At 40.1% G+C, this 27,098-nt stretch overlaps 1 protein-coding gene across 2 annotated transcripts in view; it reads right to left on the bottom strand.

Moving 5' to 3' along the window:
- Nucleotides 1-27,098, bottom strand: part of LOC129188993 (contactin-associated protein-like 4) — an 84,986-nt gene that overhangs the window by 11,652 nt on the left and 46,236 nt on the right. For both annotated transcript variants that reach the window (XM_054790190.1, XM_054790189.1), the window contains exons 6-18: nucleotides 23,040-23,215; nucleotides 20,543-20,686; nucleotides 19,935-20,202; nucleotides 19,463-19,606; nucleotides 16,678-16,840; nucleotides 12,738-12,844; nucleotides 10,348-10,467; nucleotides 9,922-10,119; nucleotides 9,074-9,236; nucleotides 7,016-7,140; nucleotides 5,175-5,345; nucleotides 2,317-2,535; nucleotides 1,388-1,627 (exon numbers count right to left, since the gene is read on the bottom strand). In XM_054790190.1, coding sequence (XP_054646165.1) covers nucleotides 1,388-1,627; nucleotides 2,317-2,535; nucleotides 5,175-5,345; nucleotides 7,016-7,140; nucleotides 9,074-9,236; nucleotides 9,922-10,119; nucleotides 10,348-10,467; nucleotides 12,738-12,844; nucleotides 16,678-16,840; nucleotides 19,463-19,606; nucleotides 19,935-20,202; nucleotides 20,543-20,686; nucleotides 23,040-23,215 — 2,238 coding nt within the window. The remainder of the gene's footprint in view (nucleotides 1-1,387; nucleotides 1,628-2,316; nucleotides 2,536-5,174; nucleotides 5,346-7,015; nucleotides 7,141-9,073; nucleotides 9,237-9,921; nucleotides 10,120-10,347; nucleotides 10,468-12,737; nucleotides 12,845-16,677; nucleotides 16,841-19,462; nucleotides 19,607-19,934; nucleotides 20,203-20,542; nucleotides 20,687-23,039; nucleotides 23,216-27,098) is intronic.

Raw genomic sequence — 27,098 nt, forward strand, 5'->3', positions numbered from 1 at the left:
AAAAAGGGGAAACACATTTTTAAGGTAAGGAATGTAATTCAGTAGTATGCCTCATGGTTTATTGTCAACTTAAATGATGCCCAACGTGTGTCAGGAAAGTTCCAGGACTGATTATGTTGGTCACATTCTTTGATGTGGGGGGCGTAGTCCACTGCCAGTTCTTGCCACAGGGCCAGACGATCAGCACATCCACAAAGAGACCCTGCACTGTTCGCTTCGTTCAGTGCGTGAGAGTTTTGGCTGGACAACTCGTGGCTGCTTCACCTTGATAACGCTGCTGCTCACAATGCCCTGAGCATCTGGCAGTTCTTGGCTGAGAAGTACATCGCCATGCTGGAGCAACCTCTCTCCTCTCTACTGTGATGTTTTTCCTCTTTCTCAAGCTCAAGGGAACCCGTTTTGAAGACGGACGTGGACGACATCAAGATGGCTGTGACAATGCCGCTGCAGAGGATCCCGGCGGAATTCTTCCATGAGTGCATGAAGACTTGGGAGAGAAGGCTGGGAAAGTGCCTTAGATTCCAGGGGAATTACTTTGAAGGGCAAAACATGTCGTTCAGATTTGAAATATATATTTTGTGACACCAGTCCTGGATCTTTTCTGACACAACTCAACAGCGAGAAACTCATTATTTAGTTATGAAAACATGACAATTGAAACATTACTCATAAACTGATGGCAGTAAAAAGACACAGATTTCCTCATTCTACAAATTATAACACACAACCTATGGAGCAATTCTCTCGTTTTGCAATTGTTTCTTTCGAATTCGTTTAGGCCACTTGCAATGAGTGCATGAGTGTCCATTAATGTAATCCTTATGCTTAACCTCTCGACGGAGTGTTCATGATGGTGTGTTGGAAGTGAACAGGACAGAACGTCAGTGTCAGTCGAATATATGCTGACTGAAGGATCAATCAAATCTCCTTTCATTGATGCATGGGGGGACCTTTAATAATAGTTTTTGGTGCTGCTTTAACCTTAATCTCTCAGCCAAAAAGGAATAATTATGACTGTTTCTGTAATTTCCCTTCTGGTTTTTCAGTTACACGGCAGAGATAAATTCAACATGAATTCATCACTAAGACTAAAATGTGACTTCAACACAATTACAGTTGTCAACGTGCCTTATCTTGGTTGGTTTTCTTTAAGTTTAACATTCCTAGCAATAATTTTGTCTATTCATCCCAGGGTGTGAAAAAATGAAGATGACAATTACGTATCTGCCAACGGAAACATGTTGATGCGCTGTCTGATGAGGCATACTTTAATGAACTGTAAATTCAGACCACGTTCTACAGCTACAATAAATTCTTGCGTGAAACATGAATAACTAATTATGACGAGCCTGCAGGAATTGTCAGGTGCGTGTCTGAATATCCGTACCTTCATGGCAGAAAGCTCCAGTGTAGGATGACTGACTACAGTCACAGGAGAAACCACTGTGTCTCTCCACACACCGACCCTGGTTTTGACAGAGGAACTCGTAGCTGCTGCAGTGGCCTGGGCATCCAGGTTGGACGCCTGGGGTGATCCTTGCCCTCTCCTCCAGATTGAGAGTAACGCCGTTTAGTTGCAGGGAGCGAATACAACCCAGAAAGCCCTTTTGTCTGGATGCTGTGCCTCCTAAAAAAGGAAATAAAGCAAAAAGTAGTAACTCTTGTAGCTACACCTTGAATTATTTCTGTGCTGCTGCAGGCCTTATCAGAAGAACACATTGTTTGTTACAACGCCAAGGATTGGGCTGACCATTAAGGTTTCACATACTACATCCTTTTCACAAAGTGAGCCTTTTCTCTAAACAATAAAGGCTGTACAACCTCACATTCAACAACCCAGCATTATTGCAACAAAACAACCAAAATGAAGTCATCTCAATTGTAGAGTTCCAAAAGGGTGAATATCTGTAAAACTATACACCTTAATTAGCACTATGCTGCCCATCAATCATGCAAAACAACCTAAGCACAAAATCCAGAGAAGGGCAGCATATGTGATAGCTTACTGAATAAACACACAATGGATATAATCACCAACTACAATGGCAATCAGTAGAGTGCTCATCATGGTCATTGTTCGTGCAAAACAAGGGCCTGTAATAACCTACTGTCAGGTTCAGGTATGGAATCTTAACCTTTATATTTGTTTTAAAAGGGAGCTGAGATTCTCGAGTGGAGTTATAAAGACGATGGTGCCAAATGTTAACCCACAGTCAAGTTTTGACTTTTCATCTCGTCAAGACAGACATGACAAATAAACCGCTGAGAAAGGATAACCTCATTGGCAGAGGTAATAAATCCGCACTTGCATCTCACCTATGAACAGCTGGCTGTTTAGCTGCAAATGAATTTGGCCATCAGACGGAGCCTCCTGCGTGGCTGCAGGGAAGTCATCAACATGGAGCGATGCCTCTTTTACGTTTCGCTCGGCTCGGACGCTGTGCCACCGGTTGTTATTGAGAGGGACACTTGTTGTCACTCTGACCTCCAGTGGTCCATTGCCCACATCAAAAGAGAAGAGGACTTCAAATGGGGCTGCAGAGTTATGTAGTCAGATTGGGTAGAATAATAAAGATGATCATATTACTAACAGACATGGAGTGACTCAAACTCTAGTTTGAGCTCAATGATTAGATTGAACACAAATACGTACGATCAAAGTACACTATCTCACAAAAGTGAGTACATCTCTCACATTTCAACAACCATTTTATGGCATGTTCTCTCCGTGCTTGCGTGGGTTTTCTCCAGCTACTCCCACATCCTGAAACCATGCATGTCAGGCAAGTTTGAGACTCTACATTACATTTACTGTATTTTCCAGGCTTTTTTTTCTTAATTTGGCTGGTTTTGCGACTTAGTCACGTATGAATTATACATCTATATTTAATTTAGTTTTTATATATCAGTGTATGTTTTTAAATGTTAATTCATATTGACCGCCACTCTCACCAACGAGTGAACATAACAATTGTCAGTTGTGAGAGGGCACTCTAGGATAGCAACACGGAGGATGAAGAATTCATGGATTCAGTGATGTGGAATGAGATTGGGAGCTTGGTGAACTGGCTTACTTGTTGGACTTGCTGGCTTGTTATGTTATTTTAGCCTATTCAGCCTCCTTGGTATGTTCTTTATGCAATTGTGTAGCTGAATAAAAGTTAATGTGTTACGTTAACATACTGGACAACTATTCAGCCTGTTGTTGTGTGTGATATAGTGTGGTTAAATATCTTGCCTTGTTCTCGGTCTTCTATTTTGTGAAATAAATTTCTAAATGAAAGCGACTTACGGTCCAGTGTTAGGTGACTTATACATTAAGAGCAACTTACTAGAGCAACTTACACTCTAGAAAATACGGTAATTCACACCACCAAGCGGATTTATATTGAATAGGCTGAAAGGGGGGACATATCAGGTGAGTGGTGGTTGTCAAGAAAAAAGAATGGCTGTTGGCTGGTTTAACAATGGAATAGCAAAGCATAACCATTACATTTCTACTAATGACCTGACGTGTTCTCTCTACACTAAAGACCACAAGTTTTGCGAAAAGAACCACAATATTTAGAGAATGCATCCGCAAATTTGTATGTAATTCATTCAAATATTTTTGGATCCCCCACAAATGCTATCATGTATAAATAATAATAATAATAAAAAAAGACTATCATATGTTTTCAACCATTGTTTCAATCAGAACAGCATTTGGCATCCCATCATCTCGGGTGTGAAGTGACTTCTCCCCGTCTATTGGCAGGACCAGCTGTAAGAGGATTCTAGCAGACTGCAGCTCCAGGCGCTAATCTGTGCCAGTGCAGCCAACTTTCCATTCTGACAACATAGGTATGTGACATCAATCATGTCAATTACCTTCGTCGGCGCAGCTGTGCAAGCTTGGCTGGGAGGTAGATACACCTGTGATGAACCTAAAATGCTCAGGTTTTACTCAGTTTGGGGATGTCTGCTTTTATATTGAAAAATGTCCTTTTTTTAAAAGTCATTGAAATAAATTACATGTGTCTTTGACTTATTACAGTCATATGCAAATTTAACAACTTATTGGTGAGATTCATATAAGACCCACTTAGAATTTGTATTAGTATTTCATCATTTTCAGCATTTGGTAAATGAATGAATTTCTTATGTACAGTCTACTAAATAACTATAGTCTCATTTTGATTATTATTATTAATTATTATTACAGTCATTATAAAGGTTATTATTATTAAAGATGACAAATACTTTTAACATCCGAAACAGCACTCGACTTGAAATTGTCAGTGTGAATATGCTGACATTATATCGCCATTCTGACACAGTGGGAGCAAAACAGCTCATTGTGATAGAGTGGCTGTCGGCTGGAAACGGGAAGATTGTTGATTTGATCTCCGGCTCCTCCAGCCTGCAAGCATCCTTGAGCACGATCTGGCTAACCCCCATTTACTCCGGATGCTGTTTTTACATGTATGTGAATATGCTGTGCCAATTTTCCTTCCAGAGCAGCCGTCACCCTCGCTTAAACACAGTGAAAGAAAACAAGCAACCTGCAGGTAATGTAAGTTTACATTTTAAATGCGTATTTCACTCCACAGCGGCACAAACCACGATGCATTGGTTTAACAATGTCACCCGTCATAAAAAAAAAAGGTTAACCAAATCAATCCACATCAATCATCAAACAAGCAGACTGCAAGCATCCATATGTAGAGAGTTGGTCAGCAGAGTGGTGACCTTTGTTTGAAAACAACACACCCCCGCTCATGGATGATGCTGACAATGGAAAGAAACTATAATGTTGTGGGAATTTGAAAGCAATCAATGGACATAAAGGCCCAGAGGAAAGTGTTGTGTGGTCTGAATAAAGTAAACAGCAGTAATATTGATATTGAACCACTTAACCAACTGCTAAATGTGCAAAGCCAAATAGGAGACATGCTCTGCTGTATTTTGAGTGAGAGAAAAACAGAGACAAAGGCACAGAGGTAAAAACGAGAGATAAACCTTTCCCTTTAAAATCTGAACCTAAAACATTAAAATGTTATATGTTCAATTTCTTACATTCAGACAAACCTTCTTTACAGTATGTTGTGTCTGAACATAAAAAAATGAACATATTCAATACGAAGACAAGATGAACATATTCGCCCTATTACAATATTGGAGAGCTCACTTACAGCTCAGTTCAATACGTATAAAATCTTTGATGCCCAGATTTTCCAGGAAGACCCCGGAGGAGGATGATGTTTTAAAGAGGAAGAAGATGTCTGCATTCAGCTCTCCATGAAAGGTGGGGAAGTGAAGGTAGGATGTCTCTTTATCAAACAGGGCAGCATTCCAGAAACCTTCTGAAATCCAAAAGGGCACGATAAGTACATTTCATCACAGGGACAATTTGGTATTATGCATATGAGCCAGCACATTAAAGTCAACTAAACCGCTCAGCATTGTTAATGCTTTGCAGCAACCAATTGATGTGAGAGACTGTTCATGTGCCTCTGTAGGTGCTGGATTAGCAACAGAGTTCATTTTTTAGCTCAATAGCTGACTCCTTAATGCAGGGGTGTCCAAACTTCTTCCAGCGAGGGCCACATACTGAAAAATGAAAGGATGCAAGGGCCACGCTGATATTTTGTAAACCAACACATACTAGATATATGCTAAGAAGCTACATGTAGCTCAAGGAAAAAAATGCATTTCACCTTTGTAATATAGGTGAAATGTTACTAAAAATGAAGTTTATTCTTTTAAAAATGCAACTTTTGTTCTTCATTCGATTATGAAATTTTTTCTTAATATTTTGACGTTATTCCCGTAAAATTAAAGCTGTTTTTTTCCATTTCTGCTGTTTCGTTTTTTTTTCCAACTATTTAATTTCAGCTTTCCTCTTGTAAATTTTCTCTTTATATTACATACATTGTTACTAAAATTATTTTAGTCTCTTAATATTTTGACTTTACTCTGGTGAAATTTCCGCTCTTGATTTTTTTGGGATAATTTTCAAAATATTTCAATTTTCTTCTCCTAATATTTTGACTTTATCCCCATGTTATAAATTTCCCCCCCAACCTAAGTTTTCAAAAATTACAACTTTATTTATGTTTTTGACTTAAAAAAAAACTTTTTTCTTTAATATTTCAACTTCATGCTACTAAAATGACATTTTTCTCATGCTGTAACTTTATTCTTGTGAAATTATGACTTTTTTCCTTGGTAGATTACAACTATTTTCTAAATATTTTGACTTTTGATTGATTTCCCCATTGTCTTGGTTTTTTATTCTTAAGTTTCCTTGTTAAATTCCATTTTTAGACTGTGCTGCGGGCCGATAAAATCACAGCCGTGGGCCGCAAATGGCCCCCGGGCCGCACTTTGGACACCCCTGTTTTAATGCATGAATAAAGGAATCTGCAATCTGAGGTAATTAATGTTACTATGTTTCTTCTTGTTCTTGCTTCGTAGCATGCTTTGTGGCACTGCTTTGTAAATAGTTGTTCATGTTATGTGTTTAATGTTATATAGGTTGTTGTTTAGCTTTCCACGTAGTATGAGTAGCTGCCAAAAGTGTGTCTGCTTATCTGTTGGTGCTAAAGGGATAGTTAGGATTTTTTGACATGAAGTTGTGTGACATACCCATCAGTAGTGTACTGCATCAACACTGACGTTTCCCCCACTTCGTCCCATGAGCCGAGTTCTGGTCGGTTTTTGTTGTGGAGAAAGTAGCTCCGGCTTGTTGCTGGCGTCTCTTAAGTTAAGCGTTTCGCTTCTCAAAACAATATGCGTATAAAAGAGTAATACATTTGCATCCCAAAACCGTTGCCCACAAAAAAGTCAGACTTCTCATTCTGTCTGCGTTATTTTCTCTCCGTTCGTATCATTGCGCACTGCCGCTTGTTCATTGTTGTGTATGTGTTCCTGTGTTTACATGCGCGGTTGAAGATTGGTGTATGTTTTAACGTACAATGGTTTAAATAAATACAGTACATATTTTGAAACCGTGTAAAGAAAAACAACCTACTGTCGCCATGACAACGTAGAGGTCCCACTTTGTAGGCAGCCTCTGACCCTGGCCCTATGCCGCTGAGGACAAGAGACGGAAGTGGGAGAGTCTCCTTCAGGGTGAGGAGACTTGAGTCCTTAGTCCTGGGGGGAGGTGAAAAGAGAAGCAAAAGAATGGCCACAAGAAGAAAAGATAATATTATTCATATTCATTTATTCAGTTGTTTTGAGGGCCATTGTTATTGTTTGTGTTCCCTATACATATTGCTGTAGACTTTGTTGCACGTCTTTACATTTTATTTTAATATACCTTTTATCTTTTTTTTTTACTTTATTTTTTCTCTGGTACAAATATGCTTATACAGTCAAACCTGTCTATAGCGGCTGCTGAAGGGAAACGGCAAAAGTGGCCCCGACAGACAGGTGGCCAATATAGGCAGGTTGGCGGCCATTTTGAATTTGTGCACGCACATATTAACATGTCTGTGACTAGAAGCTGTGCTAGATTTGTCTTTTGTTATGTCAATCAACGAAGATAATAAAATTATAAAAATATAAGTAGCGTAGAAATATTTTTAAAAAATTAATTTCCATCTTTGATTTTTTTTTAAACACGATTTTAAAAGCAAAAAATAAAAATTTTAGTGAACGAGCCTGAGGAATGGGATCTAACAGGATACGCGTGAAGCAGTCACGAAGGGGCGTGTACGTGAACAATACAGTGCGGAGGAGGTGTGAAGATCGTAGTAAACTAATAATACCATCGCTCCTTTCTTATTGAATGGGCTTCTAATCTCTAATTACAGTAGTCGGCAATTACCGGTAAGTGAAATTTTAGATGTTTTATTCAGGTTTTTTGGCCATTTTAGAATCTATTCATGGCGGCATTGCAAAGTGGGAAGATTACCGTTTTGGCCGTCATTGAATCTTTTCAGGGTGGTATTGCAAAGTAAGAAGACAGCTTTTTTTATGTGGAACAACTGACAGTTTGTGTGAATCTTGTGAATGATTGTGACTGAGCTAGGACTCAGTAATTAAAGTCTACACACGACGGCTTCATTGCTTAAAAACGAAACTTTTTCGTGCATGAAGCTTCTGCTTTAGTCGGTATTTTGGCCGCTATATGCGGTCAGATATTGACCAAGGGATACAAAATGGGTGGCTGCTGGCCACGTTAGACAGGTGACCGCTATACACATGGTCTACAACACTCATTTTCTGCGGGGGATTTTTCAGTGGCCACTATAGGCAAGTGGCCGTTATAGACAGGTGGCTGCTAAGACAGGTTTGACTGTATATGCATACATGCACTGTGCCACACAAGGGGGAATAGGAGTGTCAAACTGGTGCCATGGAGGGCCGAAACACTGCAGGTTTTTGCTCCAACCAGTTTCTCCAGGGTGATTTTAATTGTTAAGCTCCTTTCCTCAAATTAAAGGAGGTGTTGATCATTAAAATCACCAAGCTTTAGTGACCCACTGGAAAAAACCCTGCAATGTCTCGGCCCTCCGTGGCACGAGTTTGACACGTGCGATAAGACAAAACACCCCCCACAAAACCAGTTAACCTGAACATAGCTAGTTAGAGTGTGATAGTGCGTGATCAGGGTTTATCACAAATATATTAATGAATAAATCATACTGTTTTGTGGTTGAACACGCCCTGTTATTCGTAAAAAATGATGCCTAGTTAAGCAAATTTTACATCTTATTTTGCCTAAATTAAGCATTTTTAAGCATAAAAAGGTTTTATTGCAGGTTTGAATTATCTCTGAACAGGCACAGTAATCCCTATCACAAATCCCTAATAAAAACACAGCCTGCTGTTGCGGCCTTAACCTATGCCAAGCTAAATCTCAATTGTCAAGCCGCGACGTCACCCTAGGCAAAACATTTATAGCAACACACATGAGCAAGAGTCTTATTTATGTCTAAAATGGCGTATTCACTCTTATTATGTCTACTATATAGTGTAAAACAAGTGTAAAGGTGACTACAGGGTTGTTATTTCATGTCTAGAGGGCTGTAATTAACTAATTGATTGCGATAAACGAGAGATTAGTGTATTATACAAATACCATTGGTCGTTGTCAGCATCACAGTTGCACTGGAGATTTGAATTCAGACAATTATTGTGCGGGCCGCAAGAGCACAGTCCATTGCCTGGCAGAGCACCATCCCAATGTGTTTGGACCTGTCCAGGATCTTGTTCTCCAAGCCACCAGCTTAGCAGTGCACCGTCTGAAACATACACACCCTTACGACAAGGCATTTTACATGTACAGGGATTTATTTCACTTATTTCCCAAGACACTGAATAGACCTGCATCATGCAAATATTAGTATTGCGTTGCAAATTACAACAGCTGTTGTACTATATATCATTAAGTTATGCAGGTCTACCTATTGCAATGTGTATAACATTAATATCACAACAGTGTCTTGTCATATATAGTTGTCTATTTTTACCAGTCTTTCCCAATCTTGTGTTAAAATAAATGAAAATGTATTCCCAAACAGAGGGCTCTTTGATTTATGATTGTTGTAATAAATGTGTTCTTTACCATGAGCATCTATGTATGGTTTAATGTTATGGAAATACATACATTTCTGTAAGTTTATGTCCCATTGACATACACTCCAATGGAAAAAAGCAGCCACATGTCACTCGCTGATGCTAGAAACACCAAAGTAGGTTGGATTGCAAGGTTAATAGTGTGCGTAAGGCTAAATCTACGGTTCCAATAATGCCTCGTGCACCGTCACTTCCATATTAGATGTATTCTCATCTATACTAGCGGTACCATAGTTCACAGTCTGATTGGCTTCTGGCTGCACTGCTCTCGCGGGACAGCTTTTTTCTAAACAAGAAATATCGTCACGTTTTAACATCAAGCCATGAAGTGTGAACTTTTTACATTTTCACCTGGTTTGTGGTGGAGGCGGGACTTCCTACAATGGTAATACAGTTCCTGTTCACAATGCTCTGACTGGCTGAGGATCACTGCTAACTCCTCCTCTTCTGAAGCATAGTGGAAATGAACCTCCTGTTGCCTTCTCTCAGGGGATGGATGCAGCGCAGTCAGTTCTGTATTATTGTGGTCAATCACCATCCATGCCCTGTCTTAAGTGATCAGATGGGAACATTATTGTAATAGTTTCAATGGAATAAGTAGAGCAAGGTAGTAATTCTTTAATAGTACACAATACTGTAAAATATCAGTAAATTACACTTTATTTCATTAATGTAAAAAATAGTTAATGTACCAATGAGTACAGTGAAATTGTTTGAATACCTGATTGTGTCATTCAGTATGTTAAGTGAGTGTGTTTCTGTGCATGTGCATGTTACCTGTCATGTTACAATATATGAGCTGAGGTTTGATTGGTCCACTGCCGTCCACATCCACATAATAATGTCCCGATGCGATTCCTTTATGTTTGTATGCCTCACATGACTGTTCATATCTTGCTGTAGTAAAAAAAATAAAACAGAAAAAAATCATTTTAAGCACCTGCTATTATCTTACAGTTTGGGTTTTCTTCTTGGCAAGGTGGTGACAATGCATAATTACTTATAATTATTTGCTTTTGGAATTTGTTCTTGGTATAATAACTGCAGTTGTTTATAAATGGCCCCATAAGACTTGTGTATATGCATACAGTTCTACTTCATCAGACTTTACCAGGCTTCTGAGTATAGGTTGATCCAATGAGGAAGAATATTATTAATTCATTATTAACATAATTTGCTAAGTTATAACCTATTTAGATGTGTGTAAAAATTTGTTAAGAAAATGCCATGCATTTTTCCACATTCTTCTTTAAAAATGCATGGGAACAAATATGTCTGTAAAATGTATAATTGAATATATTTTTCTCCTCGCCTAATAAACACTAAATCAGGGGTGACAAACTCAATTGCACAGGGGGCCAAAACTTAAAGCCTATTTTAGGTTGTGGGCCGAACTAGACATTACATCCCACTCTACCCCCCGACTTTGTATCTTTCTTATTATTTATCCTGAAATTTTCAACACTTATATACAAGATATACAATCTTGTCATTTTAACCAACATAATTGGTGAATGAAGCACAATCTGAGTTTGACCCCTGTTCACTCAGTGGTCAAGTATCAAAGTTCATCAACAAGCTAATGGCGAGGGCAGACGTAGGCTTATCCAGAGTCCTTTGTGAACTTATGCTGCACCTTCTAAATCTTCAATACCGCAGTTCATACACATTCAGTACAAATAAAAGTATACTGTATAGTCTTACAGATTTTTGGTTTATTTTCTAATCTGCTAAATCAGATTTTTCCTCAATTTAATACAGCCAACAAGTCGTCTTGGGTTTGTTTTACGCCAACTGTATGCCTTTTCAATGCTGAGAATGACCTTTCCACAGACACTGTTGCAGCAGCTGTCTTAACCTGTCCATTCTCACCACGGTTTTATGTCCTGTCAGCAAGACTAAACACGTCACTAACATTCCTTAAAGATATTAACAAGACTGTGGAAAGTCAGAATGTACAAGCAGTAATTCTGCAAACTTTAAATCGGCAGCATATGCGGCACACACCAATTGCACGCAGACTTGGCCACGACATAGGCTTGGGGCTGCCTCATCTCAAATTAATTCAATGCTTCTCAAATAATGGGGCAGGCCCCCTTGGGGGAGGTGTGGTGAACTGTCAAGGGGAGGCGTGAGAGGTAGGAGTACTTTCAATGTGTTGACCTGCCGACATGTACAAATTTATCGTACTCAATATACAATATGACTCTTGAATAGGCTTGTATGCTTGTATTTTGACTTAGTTTTTACGCCTGATGTCCTTCCTATGCAACCCAAGCCAGGAATCAAATCCATGCATTCTGTCATGAAAGGCACAAGTGTGTAACATTTCAACACCGATACATATTTGTTTGAGATAAAAAGGGAAAACCCCAGCAGATAACTGGGCAACATTTTCCCTCTAACACACACACATACGCACACACACATCAGTGACAGTTTTTGCTTATGCAATTTGAGAAGAAAAAACTGAGGAACTCAATTGCACTGAAGCTGATTTTGATCAGATAGATTTATATTTATTACAGGTACGCATAATGATCAGTCCCAGATGTTAAGATGTACATTTTATATTTACAGTACATCTAATTTGCAGATTGCCCTGCCGTAATGCTAATCCTGTTTGCTGAATCTTATCACAACAGGATGTTTCCCAGCTCCTGAGTTAGCAGAAAGCAAAATACTGCAGCTTTTGATAAATGATCTAATATAAAAAAATATGTCTCTAGGGAAAACTCACATTAGACTTTTATTCTGCTACCATTTACTGCCATTTACCCCAGTAGTAGTCCATGCCACAGTAATGTAGTAATGAGTCATTTTGGGCTTTGACCACCAGAAACTAACGAAAAAGTTGTAATAACTAAACAGAATGAAATAAACATATATTATGTAATTTAAAATGATCTGTATCCATCATACATACTTTAGTGTTTTGATTCTTTATTAGTGATTTGCAGCATATATAATTATTAGACATAGTACATTATATCGGTCTATCTAATAATAAGTAAAAGTCTTGCAGCAATGATGTGAAACCAACGTTCCAGTAAGTTCGGATGCTAGAATGAATGAAAATCACAAATATATTGACAATATTGTCTGGTGATAGTGAAATCACGTCCACCTCGTGCTTAAATGTTCATTAGCAGATGTAAGTCACTTACAGCTGTGGCAGGTGGCCCCTCTGTAGCCAGTGTTGGAGCATTCACAATGGAAGGCACTCCATGATTGAGTACATTTTCCTCCATGTTCACAATGACTGGGAGAGCATCTGAGAGGCAAAGAGTGGAGACAAAAGTCTGTCAAATGTTCTCTAAAAAGCAGTGGTATGCAGCCAGGGCCAGCAAAGCCTTCTCTGCATGCCTAACCACTGCCAGTAGCACTGGCCGACATTTCAAACTAGTATTTGTCCCATGAAATTATATTGATTTATTCCAAACAGTCTATTATCTTCATTTGGTAGCGTATTTCTTGGCTGCAATGCTCCCAGTAGTGTATGTGTATGTTAGATTTTTGTATGTTAGCTTCTGTGTGTTGGCATATCGATGTATTCTTCCCAGGGCCTTCAGAATCAAATTCCTGGACATCCTGGCGAGGTCGCTGTCACATACACAGTAGCAATGGGGCTGTTTTTTTCGCCAATCAGACTTCTGATTCGGCTTCTGACTTGCCTCAAAGCCAGCTTGCAGGCCCCAAGTTGTGATTGGCGGATCAGAGCAAAGAGGCAGGCCCTCTGTCCTGATTGGTTGATCAGAGCAAAACTGTTCTGCAGGATAAGTTACACCCACAATGGCTGACTGAGGAGAAAGATCTGGTCAGTAGATGTATTTTACTTCAAAGATTTTATATTTTTGTCATTTTATTAGATAAATATTGATTGTGAACTGCTTCAGATGATGTTTGGAGTTGTCTGAACCTTTAATCACAGAGCCATTCTAGTTATGCTTGTCAAATTTGGCTGAGCGCCATGTTTACAAGCACAGGTGTCCAGGGGGAAAGTCGTCACTAACGCAAAGTTATATAGTTAGACACTATGTATCCGAAGATAAGGGCACTTATATTGGTAAAATATTGTAGTCACAGCAATGTTACGGTGGCCGAAACTTTCTTACTTAATATGCAGGAGTTCCCTTCTCTCTAAACGCCTGTATGGAGTATTGCTAGCGAGGCTGTTCCTCTATATGGGAAATCCCGCAGTGGTGCATGTTTACTGAATTTTTTATACTGATTTTAGATACTGGCTCTCACAGTGTCTGGTGAAAAAAAATTCTTGCCGGCCCACTGAAGGTCCAGGTACCAAATGCACCACCTGCCACTGCTAAAAGGTTCTCAAGGATTTTTGTAAAAAAAAACCCCAGCTGTTTTTATGTACAAGTACACTTGTAAAGGAAGAAGATGAATAAAAAGCACCTTAAAACATAAAAAAGTACTTATTTTTTTAAGTTGAGCACAGGTACAATGTGTTGCGCACATTCCTCACTTCTGCTCAGATATCGTACTGGAAATCTCCATTCATCATTCAGCTTCAACAGCAAAGTGCTCACTTGCAACAAAGAGCGTCTGCAGTGAAGGCGGTCTGAATAGCGGTTCTCGCAATTTAAGTCAAACTCTTTTTTTGTATATGTGGCATGTAAGGATACAAATGGTTCTTTGGGTGTTCAGCTGAGAGGTTAATACGCATTTTGCCATTTTGTGTTCCTGACAGCATCATTTATTGCGTTATCTGTCCTAGCCCGGGGGCCCGCAGCTTGATTTTGATTGACCCTCTGGGAGTATTCTAGACATAAAATCAAACATGGAACTTTTAATTTTTCTTTATATGGCCCAGGGCAGGTAAAGTTGGCACATCCCTGCTATACAGCATTCACCCTTACATTTATACACTTCACAGAGCCATATAAAAAAAAAACTGGTGTATAAAAATAGTGTCTGCTGAATTATACATTATTCAGTATATCCAAAATGTTAGTAAAGCACATTAAAAGGAGTGAGGTGTGAAACTATTTCACTGATGGCTGCAGGGGAGAAACTACTGTCAAACTCTGGAAATGCAGGTCTTCAGGGCTCCCAAGCACCTGCCAGATGGCAGCAGTGAGGACAGGTGGCGGCAGGGGTGAGTCATGGCTCTCATAATGTTACAGGACCTGCTGAGACAGCTAGACCTACACATTGATTGTCAGAGGGATAAGAGGAACGCCAATGATGTTTAAGATTTAATAATATCACTCAACAAACCTCCATCACCGTATATTACAGGAAACTGTAAACCAAAGTGGCTACCATTTGCATTCTGAGATCATCCTCAGCAAATGTGCTACCCTTCCTCAAAGATTCATGGAAATTGACAATTGATATTTTTTTACTTAACAAAGACTACATACTAACAAAATAACCAACCACCTGTTGCCCAGAAACAATCATGGCTAAGGTTCATTTTCCAACTTCCTCTGAGTTCACATATTGTTTGTATGAAACAAACTAAAGTCCAGTGATGTGAACACAAAATATATTCTTGCAGGTAAAAATGTATTACCACAGGGAAGAAGAGTGGGTGGTGGGTGAAGGAAACTGCAGGGAGAAGCAGAGAAAGGTGGAAAGGAGGAGGTGATATACAGCCTGGTGGAGACGGAGGAGAGTCACAATGGGATGGTGACAGTGATTGGAATGTCAACTGTAGTTGGAAACGGAAATGAATCCCTAGAAATAAAGTGACTATGTGCCTACAGCTTGGCGGAAAATGGGGAAAAATGACCATGGAAACCTATGTCATTAATTTATTGTGTGCAAATGTCACATTGTGGCAGATGTTATTAAGTAATAAATGGCTGAAAAATGTTCCCTTTCCTACTAATAAATGAATGTATATCTTGTTGCATGTTTTACAGTTATGAAATATAAGCAGCCCTGTTACCTGTAAAGAACCCAAATAAATACTTAAATAACATTTCTCTTTATTTGTACTATGAGAAGAAAAAAAACAGTTACATATCATTTAAATTTTGCACTCTTCCATTGTTTATGGTAGGCAATTATTACATTATTGGTGGAGTCTACTGTCATTTCAACATTAGTAATAGACGACGACATTGGTGTTGTCTTCAAATTGGCAAAAAAAGAAGCAGCAGTTGCTCTGAAGCCAATCCCAAGGCAAGTTTTTGTTTTCGTTAAAACTCCTGAGGCTTTGGACAAGCCGATCAGATTACAGTGTAATGCAACAGGACAGAATACTACATTATTTTAATTCACGGGACTCCTGACTTCTCCATGACTGAGTGTTCGGCTAAGACTGCTGTACAATTGTATTGTAAATAAGGATAACTGAGGGAGCGCTGTTTGGCACCAGGATATGGTGCTCTCCATGGTGCTGATTCTGAAACACAATCAGCTGCACCAAAGTGCAAAATGTGTGAGTAAACAGGAGTAGCTGAGAAGTTGCAACCGACATTATATGTCATATGTCATATTTATCCAGAGACAATTTTATCTTAAAAGTAACCACATCTGTACGCACGCCTGTGCCGCACTTCACTCGTCATTTACACATTAGGTTAACTTAACATTTCTGTGTCAAGTTTGCATGTTCTCCCCGTGCGTGCGTGAGTTTTCTCCGGGCACTACGGCTTCCTCCCACATTTCAAAAACATGCATGTTAGGTTAATTGATGACTCTAAATTGTCCATAGGTATGAATGTGAGTGTGAATGGTTGTTAGTCTATATGTGCCCTGTGATTGGCTGGCGACCAGTCCAGGGTGTACCCTGCTCCCAAAGTCAGCTGGGATAGGCTCCAGCATACCCCCGCAACCCTAATGAGGATAAGCGGCATAGAAGATGGATGGATGGATGGATGGATGGATGGATGGATGGATGGATGGATGGATGGATGGATGGATGGATGGATGGATTATTGAGCTTTATTATATAGGAGAAAGTCAGCATTTTATTTAATTTTTTGAATAACGTTAGAAGACATTATAATGAAGTAATTACTACTTATTCAAGAGGTGTCAAAATGCCTGTGGAAGCAAATATCAAAAACAGGATAACCAGTGTATTGTGGCTTGATTTTGCAAGGTTAGTGCAATATTTTCATTTTGGAGACTTACCTGTCAATAATGTCACACGTATCAATCTGCAAGTGGCTATATTTTCCCGGCAGCAAATTGATGAAGTCCACAGGTTGCTCATCCAGAGTCAAGAGGCGCATACAACCCTGGAACACTCTAAAGGGGTTCCTACACGTGTGATTACCACCCAGTGGAGGACAGCCTGAGGAACAACATGCATGGCAATCCAGTTAATATTTGACTTCCACTTTATACTGTTCTCTCGTAGCTGCGTAATTACCACAAAATCGGACTAATTTCCATCAGCTATCTGAGAGTCTTAAAAAGGCAGTACTCAAAGCTGAAACATGCTGATTAAATTTCTCAGTGAGTGTTGTCCTGAGAAGCTTCTTGGTGCATAATTTTGTGAATGTGGGAAAGACAATCTTAAAAAAAAAAAAAGACAATTCACACAAATGTTACACAGTACTGATTAAAAATGGAAAATATTACCTATTTCTGTATGCCCCCTTGAAATTCTTATTTGTACATATCAATCCGTACATAGAATATATAACACAAATGTTTTAGGCCACCATTATTTAGCAATACATTATTTACCAGAAATAATTACAATGACACTTAGTAGAGCACAGACCTCATGCAGCCTAAGCGGAATTGTTAAAAAAAAGTGTGGCACGTATTTGTGATTGTTTGCCTATCGGTTTGTTAGTTAGCAGCTTCATTCTTGCGCTTTGACACTGTTAGCACATTTACCTACCGATAACGCAGCATCAGGAGCAACAGGGGGTTGAGTATCTTGCCCAAGGATACTTTGACACAATCGTGGGAGGACGGAGGACCAAACCTGCAACTTTCAGGTTGGGAGTCAACCACTCTACCACCTAGCCACGCTGCCCCCAGGGTGCCACTATTATTCTAGGGGTGGACCGTTCCTTTACTCTCATAGTAATTCAAACTCTAATACTCTAATAATGTAATTTTTTTGTTTAGTCCGGCTAATTATTCTCTATTAGCTCTAACACATCAGAGGCAAACCAGAGTGTATGGCAAAATCCATGGTGTGATAATGGATTTAGGTTGGACCCCTGACAAAAAAATGTAATTATTACTAACATTTAATGTGCTTTAGCTCAGCTAATAGAAATATCCCCATGTGTTGGTTTATTTTTTTCTGGCTGTCTAGACGCAGATCAATGCAGTAAATTACATCTTATAGAAGGAATAAATTATGAAAAACATCAGACAACCTTACAGTGATAATGTAAAAAATAGGAGTTTGCATTTATCCTGATCAAAGCTAGTGTAAGAGTAGCCTGCCGGCCTTATCACTGCAGACAGCCCTTCTTGAATTAAAAGAACTTAATATCTCCCTATGAAACAGTTGGCAGCCATTCTGCCCTTTCTACACTACTAGTATCAACCGGATGGTGCTACTACTTGTAATTGTGCTTTCATTCAGCTGTGTATTGGAATGCATGAAAAATAGAGACAATGTCTAGTGGGATGACATGAGACTGTCAGTCAACAAACACAATATTTCCTGTTTTATTTAGTTTATGTTTACCGTGGTTTTGTCCTTCATTATCTTCAAACTTTATCCACCACCACAGGGTAAACATCTAATGTGTATCTGTGCATCTATCAGATATTAATTCACAAGGCTGAGGGTAGTCATCAGCCAAAGAGTCATTGCTATTCTAGCTACAGGCACTACATTACTCTAATTACAGTCAGGCCATTAGGTGCCGTTTGACAGCTCCCAGCAGAAAAGAAGGGAGAGATGATTCATTGTTTATTAGCACTTTAAATTTACTGTATGCTGCTCAAAGAGAGTGACGGCAGGAGCTTTCTTGTGTGCTGTTTTCATCATTTATGCAAATGAGATTACTGTATCATTACACTCCATGCTATATTCTTACAGTGCACCATGTTTTGATTTTGATTGCTGAGAAGTCAACTTAGATTATATTGTGAAATGTGCAATGAGTTAATGAGTTAACGTTATTAAGTCAAACACCACCTTTTCTATGCCGCTTATCCTTTGGGGTCCCGGGGTTTGCCGCAGCCTATCTCCCTATCTCTGGCTTTGGGCGAGTCCAGCCAATCGCAGGGCACACATAGACAAACAATCATTCACGCTCACATTCATACCTATGGACAATTTAGAGTCGCCAATTAACCTAACATGCATGTTTTAGGAATGTGGGAGGAAACCGGAGTACCCGGAGAAAACCCACACACGGGGAGAACATGCAAACTCCACACAGAGATGCCCAAGCGGAGATTCTATCTCGGGTCTTCCCGATCTCCTGACTGTGTGGCGAACATGCTAAACACTCAGCCACTGTGCGTCCCAAACGCACACCTGAGCATGTCAAATAGTTCGGCTAGATAAAAAAAACGGTGCAAGGGCAGCCTTAGTGGAGGCCAGCGTTCACCAGGAACAGGGTTGACTGACTGCTGGCAATGCGAACCTGGCTCCTGCTCCTTTTTTGTGTCATTTCCAGCTAAGAGGTAACCATTAAAAAGATAATAATTCCCATTTCATTTAAAATAGTGGCAGGCACATTGATAACAATGAAAGTGAATTACTGCTGCAGAAAATGGTAAATGTAAGCTATCATTTAATCAGGTCTCACTATCTGCATTCTGTCTTCTGAACTTCTGCACTGTATGCAATTATTCTGGTTATACTGAAACCAAAGCACTGTTGACATTAAAAAGTGGAACAAACAAATAGAAACTCAGTTATTGTAGCAGACAATGAAAAATAAGTACCTTGAAATATTTTTGAAAAAATGCTGTGTTCGTATTTTCTTACCGCCAAAGAATAATGGACCATCAGGATGTGGGACACCTGCATTGTTAACAGTGGCTCCTTCATCTTTGTCCACTGAGATGCTCAGATGATCTTGTCCACAGCTGAGCTCCACTGAATGCCACTGACCGTCGTTCAGTCCTGAGCCTGACAGCACACGCACCCATACACACGCACCAGCATGAAAATAAGGATTTAAAACTTTGTTCTGCTCTTGGTTTGCCCCGTGTAAAATTTCCTAAATCTATAACATGAGTTTTCTGAAACACAATCAATGGAATTATTTTTCTTAAAAGGATAAAAAAAAGATTTTATACACAGTTCACTCATCATGAAAAGGATGCATCCATTCTGGAATAATGTGTAAAAGAATAGACCTATGACCTATGACTAATGATGAAAAGATCTTTAGAAGACTAAAGATCAACCAATCTCGTCGAATCTAATCAAAAAAGGAGGATAGAATGTGACCAACCTGTACTGAGCTCTAGGAGAGCCCTTCCAGTGTCATTGATCTGCAGGCAGAGTCTGGCTTCGCTCAGATACAGCCAGAAAATTCTGTGCTGCTGCAGAAGGTTAAAGGTGAGCAGTAGTCCCTCCTCGTTCCATGTCCGGAATTGTAAAGCAAGAATGACAAGCCCAGATGACCCCGTTGTGTGTCCTGGCAACTGTAGGAAGCTTTGGGAGTCAGTGAATGTTACAGCCACTGCAACTGGCTCGGCACAAGAAAAAGTCACATTGCCCTGAAAAGGAAAGGAAAGAAGCGAGGGAGAACTATTCTATTATTATCTATTATTAATTTATGAAGGGCTCTGAGACAGATATCAGTTTTACTGTAATGCAGTCCGAAGTATTTGGGCAAAAGCCATCAACTTTGAACGTTCCTGATCAGCGTAACACCTGATTCTACAATTACAGAATGTACACAACTAAGATGGTACTGGTGAACACAATACATTTTTAATCTAATAAAGTACTAACCATAACACTACATACAAGATTTTGCAAGGATGAATAACCATGTGAGGGCATCACAGTTTTAGAGTTTTAGCAAATATAGGTGTGCAAAAGATGGCAACTTACCACCACAGTGACTTGGGGATTGTTGTTTTTAGCCACGTCTATCAGGTTGATGTCATTATAAGACAGGTTTTCCACACAGCCATGAAAGTGCTTGTTGTAGGGATTACGCCAATGTGCTGGGCTTTGGACAGCTCCTACACTCAACTGCATAACAAGAGCAATGCACATGCATTTATGGTCACATGATGTAATATAATGTAACATCATAGCAAGTGTGTTTATTCACTTCTGAGCTGGGGGACTTGCATGTTGAAGACCCGCCACAGCACCCCAAAGTGTGTGTTTTTAAAGATTCATTTATCCACCATGGTGATGGTGTGGGGGGTTGGTTACTGCCCCTGTCACTGTGGGGCTGTCCTGGGGGGGAGGGGCGTCTGCCAGGTCCTGTATGGGCTGTCTGGCCAGATAGGGTAGGACTGGGTCTTGGCGCCTGTCGGAATTCGAGGGGACTGTCCCTGCCACGGCCTGCCCTTGGGCAGTGTGAGCTGGCGCCCACTGTTGCGCCCTGGCAGGGTCTACCACTGGTATGGGGTGTCCTGACTGCTTGGGCCAGCCTCTTGGGTGTGACTGGGCTCTGGGGGTCTTGCCATCACCAGTAAGCCCATGCTGTGATTGCAATTGCCCTAAAAGGCCTATTGGCTATGACCATCTCATGGTTGCAGCAATCACTAACTAGTAGTCACTACTTCCCTGAACTATATCACTGTATATACAACTGTCACTGCCTGGGTTTGTACCTCGTCCCTCGTTTAACGTTGTTAATTGGTTTCCAGACCTAACCGCAATAAATTAATTTCCGCGAAGTAGGATTTAATATTAATAAACTGAATATCTTCGTAGTTAGAACATAGAAAACCTGTTTATAACCTTCTAAATAGGTTATTTACCATTATTAGAGTCCTGTAGACATGAAATAACACCCCATAGTCACCTTCACACTCCAATTGTTCTTTGTTTAGACTGCATTGCGCAACTTCAGTGCACAGGCTACTGAATCACTGCAGGGACAAAAGAGACGGCCGGCGCTTTAAATATAGCAAGCTACCCACCTAACTAATTAGCCTCCAATTTATTTATTCTAAACTTAGGAAAGTGTTTCAAATGGAGTGGGGAAAAAGGATAAAAGAAGCCAAAAACGTACCACGGTCTGACCCCAGGTTCCCCAACTCAGTTGTATCAACTGTCTCCCTAGTCCTCTCTGTTTTCTTTCTTTCTCTCTTACGTCGTCTTCCGGCCATCTGCTTGTCCCCTCCTAAACTATATACTGTCTAGTGGCACCGCAAATAAATACAATAAAATACAACACAATCAAAACAGGAGTATTCTGGAGTCCCCTGTCCAGTAAATCTAAAGCCATACAGGTCAGCTGGATTGCACAAATAAGTTTCCAAACAGGAAAGGTCAATTGAAAAAGAAAAAAAAATGTATTACGGACAACAACAGTACTTCTGTAATCATTCAGTATGATCTGTAAAACAGACGTACACAGTACATGTCTGCAAGTCAGAGATAGTGTGGCTGCCACCAGTGGCGGTTCTAGCTGTTAGCCTTCTCTTGCTAAATTGCTCATCAGGTCAGCATGTGTGTCAGATGGGCACAATCTACAGGTATGAGTCCCCATACCTTCACACATAGTGGACTAAACCAAACCGAGTGGTGAGGGGGGTGAGTTCACCGCTGGGCCTCTGTCCAGAAAGTAAAAAAGTAAAAACAGTAATTGCTTGAAAATAAAACATGTGTATTTCTTAATGTTGTATAATATTGAATACATCACAGGCCAAGAGTCTCAGACATGTTATTTCGCTACAAAAATAAATAAAACGGAGAGAACTTTGAGTCAATATAAGTTGATTTAGCCTTGACTGTTGATGATGGTTAAGTGTCATTAATTTGTGTCCCATAGGTAATTTGTGTCCCGTAGGTGTGTCCCATTATGTGCTGTAATGAGCTGCCTCTTTTTTTAAAATCTGTTTTTATATCTTTAGAATGCCCAGGAAAGAGAAATACATGTGTGCATGTCTTACATAAGGATTGTGGATGATGGGCAACATTTTTAAAAAGTGTATATTCCTTTAATGCTACTGTCTTTTCAAACTTAATATTTTTTATATTGTGGTAAAATAAAATATCCCAAGAAGATGGTTGATGTACTCAGAGAAAAATAACAACCTTTGCTGCTTTTGCTGCAAATTGTTTTGTATTTTTCCCATGTTTTAGTATGTTTTATCTATGCTTATTATTGTATTCTATTATGTTCCTATTCTAGTGCCTTTTTAATGTATGACTGTGTATAGTTTTTTTTATTTTAAAAAAATATTTGTAAACACAACAATTGTTTGCTTGTGTGGGGGCAGGGTGGCAGTCCGCCCAGGGCGTCATACAAAACAGAACCGCCACTGGCTGCCACATTCAACATAATTAAAACTTTCAAGCTCATTTTGAGAGAGACGAGCATTTGAAATAATGTATTTTTATGGTGTTGCATTGTTGGTCTCACCAAGTGAATGTTCCAGTGACTGAGCTCAGCTGGTATGACAACTTGCTGTGTGTTTTTATCCACAGTGAGTTTGAGGTAGGTGCCAATCCGTTCCAGCTTTACATGGTGCCAGTGTTGGTCATCGAGTAGACTTCCCATTTTTACAAGGACATATCCCCCAGAAGATGAGCTCAGACCTGCAGCATGGAAAAGAAGTGGGGTGGGATAATGCAAAGTTAATAAAATCTACTCTAGTGCGATACATACCCCCAAACCTTAGAACCTAGACCACATGGCTGTGACACTGACGTGCAACTGATGGGCCACCATGCTGCCTATTATGAATTATAATATTGCATTGTACGTCTTTAATCATATTATATCATTACATTAAATATTACTTTATTACTATATTACACAACATACATTTTTGTTGTTTTGCAAGGCAGATAGCAAATATGTGTGGTGCCTGTGCAGACTGAAATGAATTTGTAGTTGGTGACTACAAAGAAATTGCAGAATTACAGCCATTATGTTGGCTTTGGTTATGTCAGTGTTAACTTTCATCTTTTTTTCTTAGTGAGCTATAATGCACCATGCATACAAGCAGCCTATTGGGTGCGGAAGTGCTGCTTAAGAGCCCCATTGTTGCTGCTGTTTATAAATAAAAAAAAAAAACTACTTGTAAAAAAAAAACAGATGAAAATAAAATAAAATTAGGAAAAAAAAAATGCAAATGAATACTCAAAATACAAAATAAAATCTCTGCAATTAATCAAAATCCTATGTACCAGGATGGGAGGTAGAAGACATTTATTTTTAAGTATAGACACAAAGGACAAAAAGGAAGGATAAAAGAAAATGATTAAGCATCCCAGAAATTAAAAAAATTAAACTCAATACTAAAATAAGCTCTGCTACTTCATGCTCTTTTTCGGATAGGTGAAATATGAGATGGAGTCCAATGTAACGTTGTATGCATGTTGGAAATAAACTAAGTTTAACTAAATGCTGCAACAAAATGCTGCTAGACTTTTTATCTTGAAGGTCGACATGTCGGAGAGATTCCCAGCCTTCCGGTCAAATTTGGAAACTGCCGGCTAATCATTTAAAACAGCTTACAGCAAATACCGCATGTACGTTTTGGGAAAGAAGTCAAACCAGTTGAAGCACAGAAACCGGACCAGTGCATCAATACCACTGTCACGGAAAAAGTACCCTCAAACGCAGAGTAAGTGACATCGGAGAGTAACCCCCCACAACCACCCAGACCTGCCATTAAAAGGAGGCTTGCCAGGCACAGATTGCATGTGAAATGACCAGCTGCTGTTGAGAGGAAGCACTGGGAAGCAATCACTAACGACTTGAACCTGATCTTTACCACCTCTAACTTTATCACCTCTTGGAAGTCTCTGGAGGTTGGTGTCATGGCAGGGTGCGCCATCCCACCCTTGCCGTTTATAATCGCGATGGAAGTCATCATCCGAGCCTCAGAATGGATAATGGGCGGGCAGCTACTTATTTCAGGGTTGCGCCTCCCTCCTTTCAGGGTTTTGAAGGAATATATTAGTTGTACTGTATATGTGCATGCTAACATATAGCACACTTTTTCACCACATTATGCTCTGTAATTATTACATTGTACTCATGTGGGATACAATAGTATAGTCGTAAACTGGGGTGCCTGCTTGAGAAATAGTTAACCCATAGTCAGGGATCTCATAACGCCAGGCCCAGAGACCATAAATTTTATATTCACTCTAAGATAAGAGTTGGGGAGTCAGGTTATTGCAGGAAGAGTTTTAACGAGAAAATTCTAAAATCTCAAGGACGAGGACCAGGACAAGATTTGTTGCTACGGGAACCAGGCCAGAAGGGAGTTCTCTAAGGGGGACCATTACTATAACTGTCGATACAAACAAGAGAAGGCAGACATTTTCAAAGGAACCATGAGGCGACAGGTTGACTCCCTTTTCAAAATGGCTTGAATTTTTGCTTCAATCAATCACACAATAAAAGAAATTTAAGGCTGTGAATCTAAAATTGACAGGTGTATGCATGTCTTTTCCTTCAGCTTATATGGATGAGATTCCTACTCGGATCATCACTGTTCCATGTACCAGGAGGCTGTTGAGAAAACTGGAGGGAAACATCAGTTGGGCCTGCATTCCCATCATGAAAGGAGTGCTGTCTGACTGTAGATTCCTTATTGGAGGCGACCATATTCCTACAGTATCTGAGCAGCCTCTTAAAAGCCTCGGAAGCCTAAAAGACAAGGACCAGGTGCAACAACTGTGAAAGGAAATCAGTAGCAGGCTACGAGACATTGACAAAACTCAGCTGCCTGGAAGGTTGCAGGCCTGGTGTGTTTAATTTGGCCTTCTCCCTTGAGTCCTTGAGATCCCATTCTCAAAGGTGGAGATTCTGAAGAGAGGCATCTCGGGATGTATCAAAAGATGGTTTGGAGTTCCACGTTGCCTCAACACAATAGACCTCTACAGAGACTGCACACTCAAGTTGCCACTCAAGAGTCTTCCAGAAATGTTCAAGCGTGCCAAGGCAAGACTAGAAATGACAAAGTCTGGTGGATGAAATACATCACCAGAAAGGAGTAGTAAGTTGGGCTGAGGCAGTTTCCCTTAGGAAATACTGTAGGCGCAGTAGAAGCAATGGGAGAGTGTGGGGAAGAGGAAGACCACCTGAAGGGAGTTATGGGGCATGGAAGCATGGCGGATTAGCTTCTGCATCAGAGTCACATATGATGCCATTCCAACACCCAGTAAACTTCATCAGTGGTTTGTGGAAGCTCCAGGATCTGCCATCTGCTCCAAACTAGCTTCTGTCAAACAAATATTGAGAGGGTGTAAAGTCAACCTCATACAAGGACACTTGGTATCATAATCAAGTCCTTAAGAGCCTTGCCTCCACCCTGAAATATAAGCGAACAATCGCCAACTCATTGCCGCAGGCAGAAGTTAAGCCCTTGTTCATGAGGGCTGCTGAAGCACAATAATGTCGCTGAAACGCTCAAGTCTGCCCAGTTGAAATGGGACGCAGAAGGTCCGTGGCAGCCTCTAGCGTCAGGCTGCAAAGAGCTTTAAGAATTAAAAGCCAGGGTCTGTGCCAACCTATCAAAGGAGTGTCAGAGGCAGTTGAAAAAAGTAACCAGTGGCTCTGGATAAAAAAGCAAGACTGTTGGGCGTCAGGTTGAAAGGGTAATTTAGGGGATACACTGCGGTGACTTGATCACCCCACTAGGGCTTTACTCAGTCGAGGGTTTATAGTTGAAGTAGCTAAAACACCCAGTGAGAACTGGGGAGTACTACAGAAGGTGTGTACCCTAGCTGTACCCCACCTGAAAAATCCACTGTGTCAACATTGCCAAGTGCTCGCACTTAAAACGACGGTTTACACGTCGTCCTATGCTTCTGAAACCTGTACCATTCAGGTGAAGACTAAATGTTATGTAAGGCCGTACTTGAAAGTCACCACCTCTCTCACCACCTCAAAGCGGCCAAACTGCCATAATAACCTAAAGATCAACACAGTGTCCTCGTTTGCACCACTTATTAAAGTAGAAGTAGTAGAAGAGATCGTGTAAATGTATGTGAGATGAAATTTGAAAACTGCGAGTGCAGCATACACGGTGACGTCATCCTTTGCAGTAAGGAAGAAAACTTTTCCATCTGTTTTCAGTAATCCAAATGTAATATGAGTGGAGACAAATTGATAAAAAAAAAAAAAGGTAGAATAAATGTATTTTTACCCAAATTACAGATTTTCTTTTTTTGCTTCTCTGAGACCATCCTAATTTAGCCACCAACACAATTTGTCCATGAAACACTGGGGCAGGACACACTCACTGGCTCACTCTGTATTTGATGACGTGTGATACAGCGTCCCATGACAGCCCACAATTGATCTGAATTGGGAAGCAGTGAAGAACATAATAGCAAACTGACATTTTGATGAATGCAAAGCAGGGAACAAATGAGATGGTTTTGGAAAGCGGACTTACATCTTAACGAGCTCGCCAATTTATTCCAACTTCTTGGCAGGCTGAGGCAATTTTATTGCGTG

The sequence above is a fragment of the Dunckerocampus dactyliophorus genome, chromosome 10, assembly GCF_027744805.1.
Source record: "Dunckerocampus dactyliophorus isolate RoL2022-P2 chromosome 10, RoL_Ddac_1.1, whole genome shotgun sequence".
Taxonomy (NCBI): Eukaryota; Metazoa; Chordata; class Actinopteri; order Syngnathiformes; family Syngnathidae; genus Dunckerocampus; species Dunckerocampus dactyliophorus.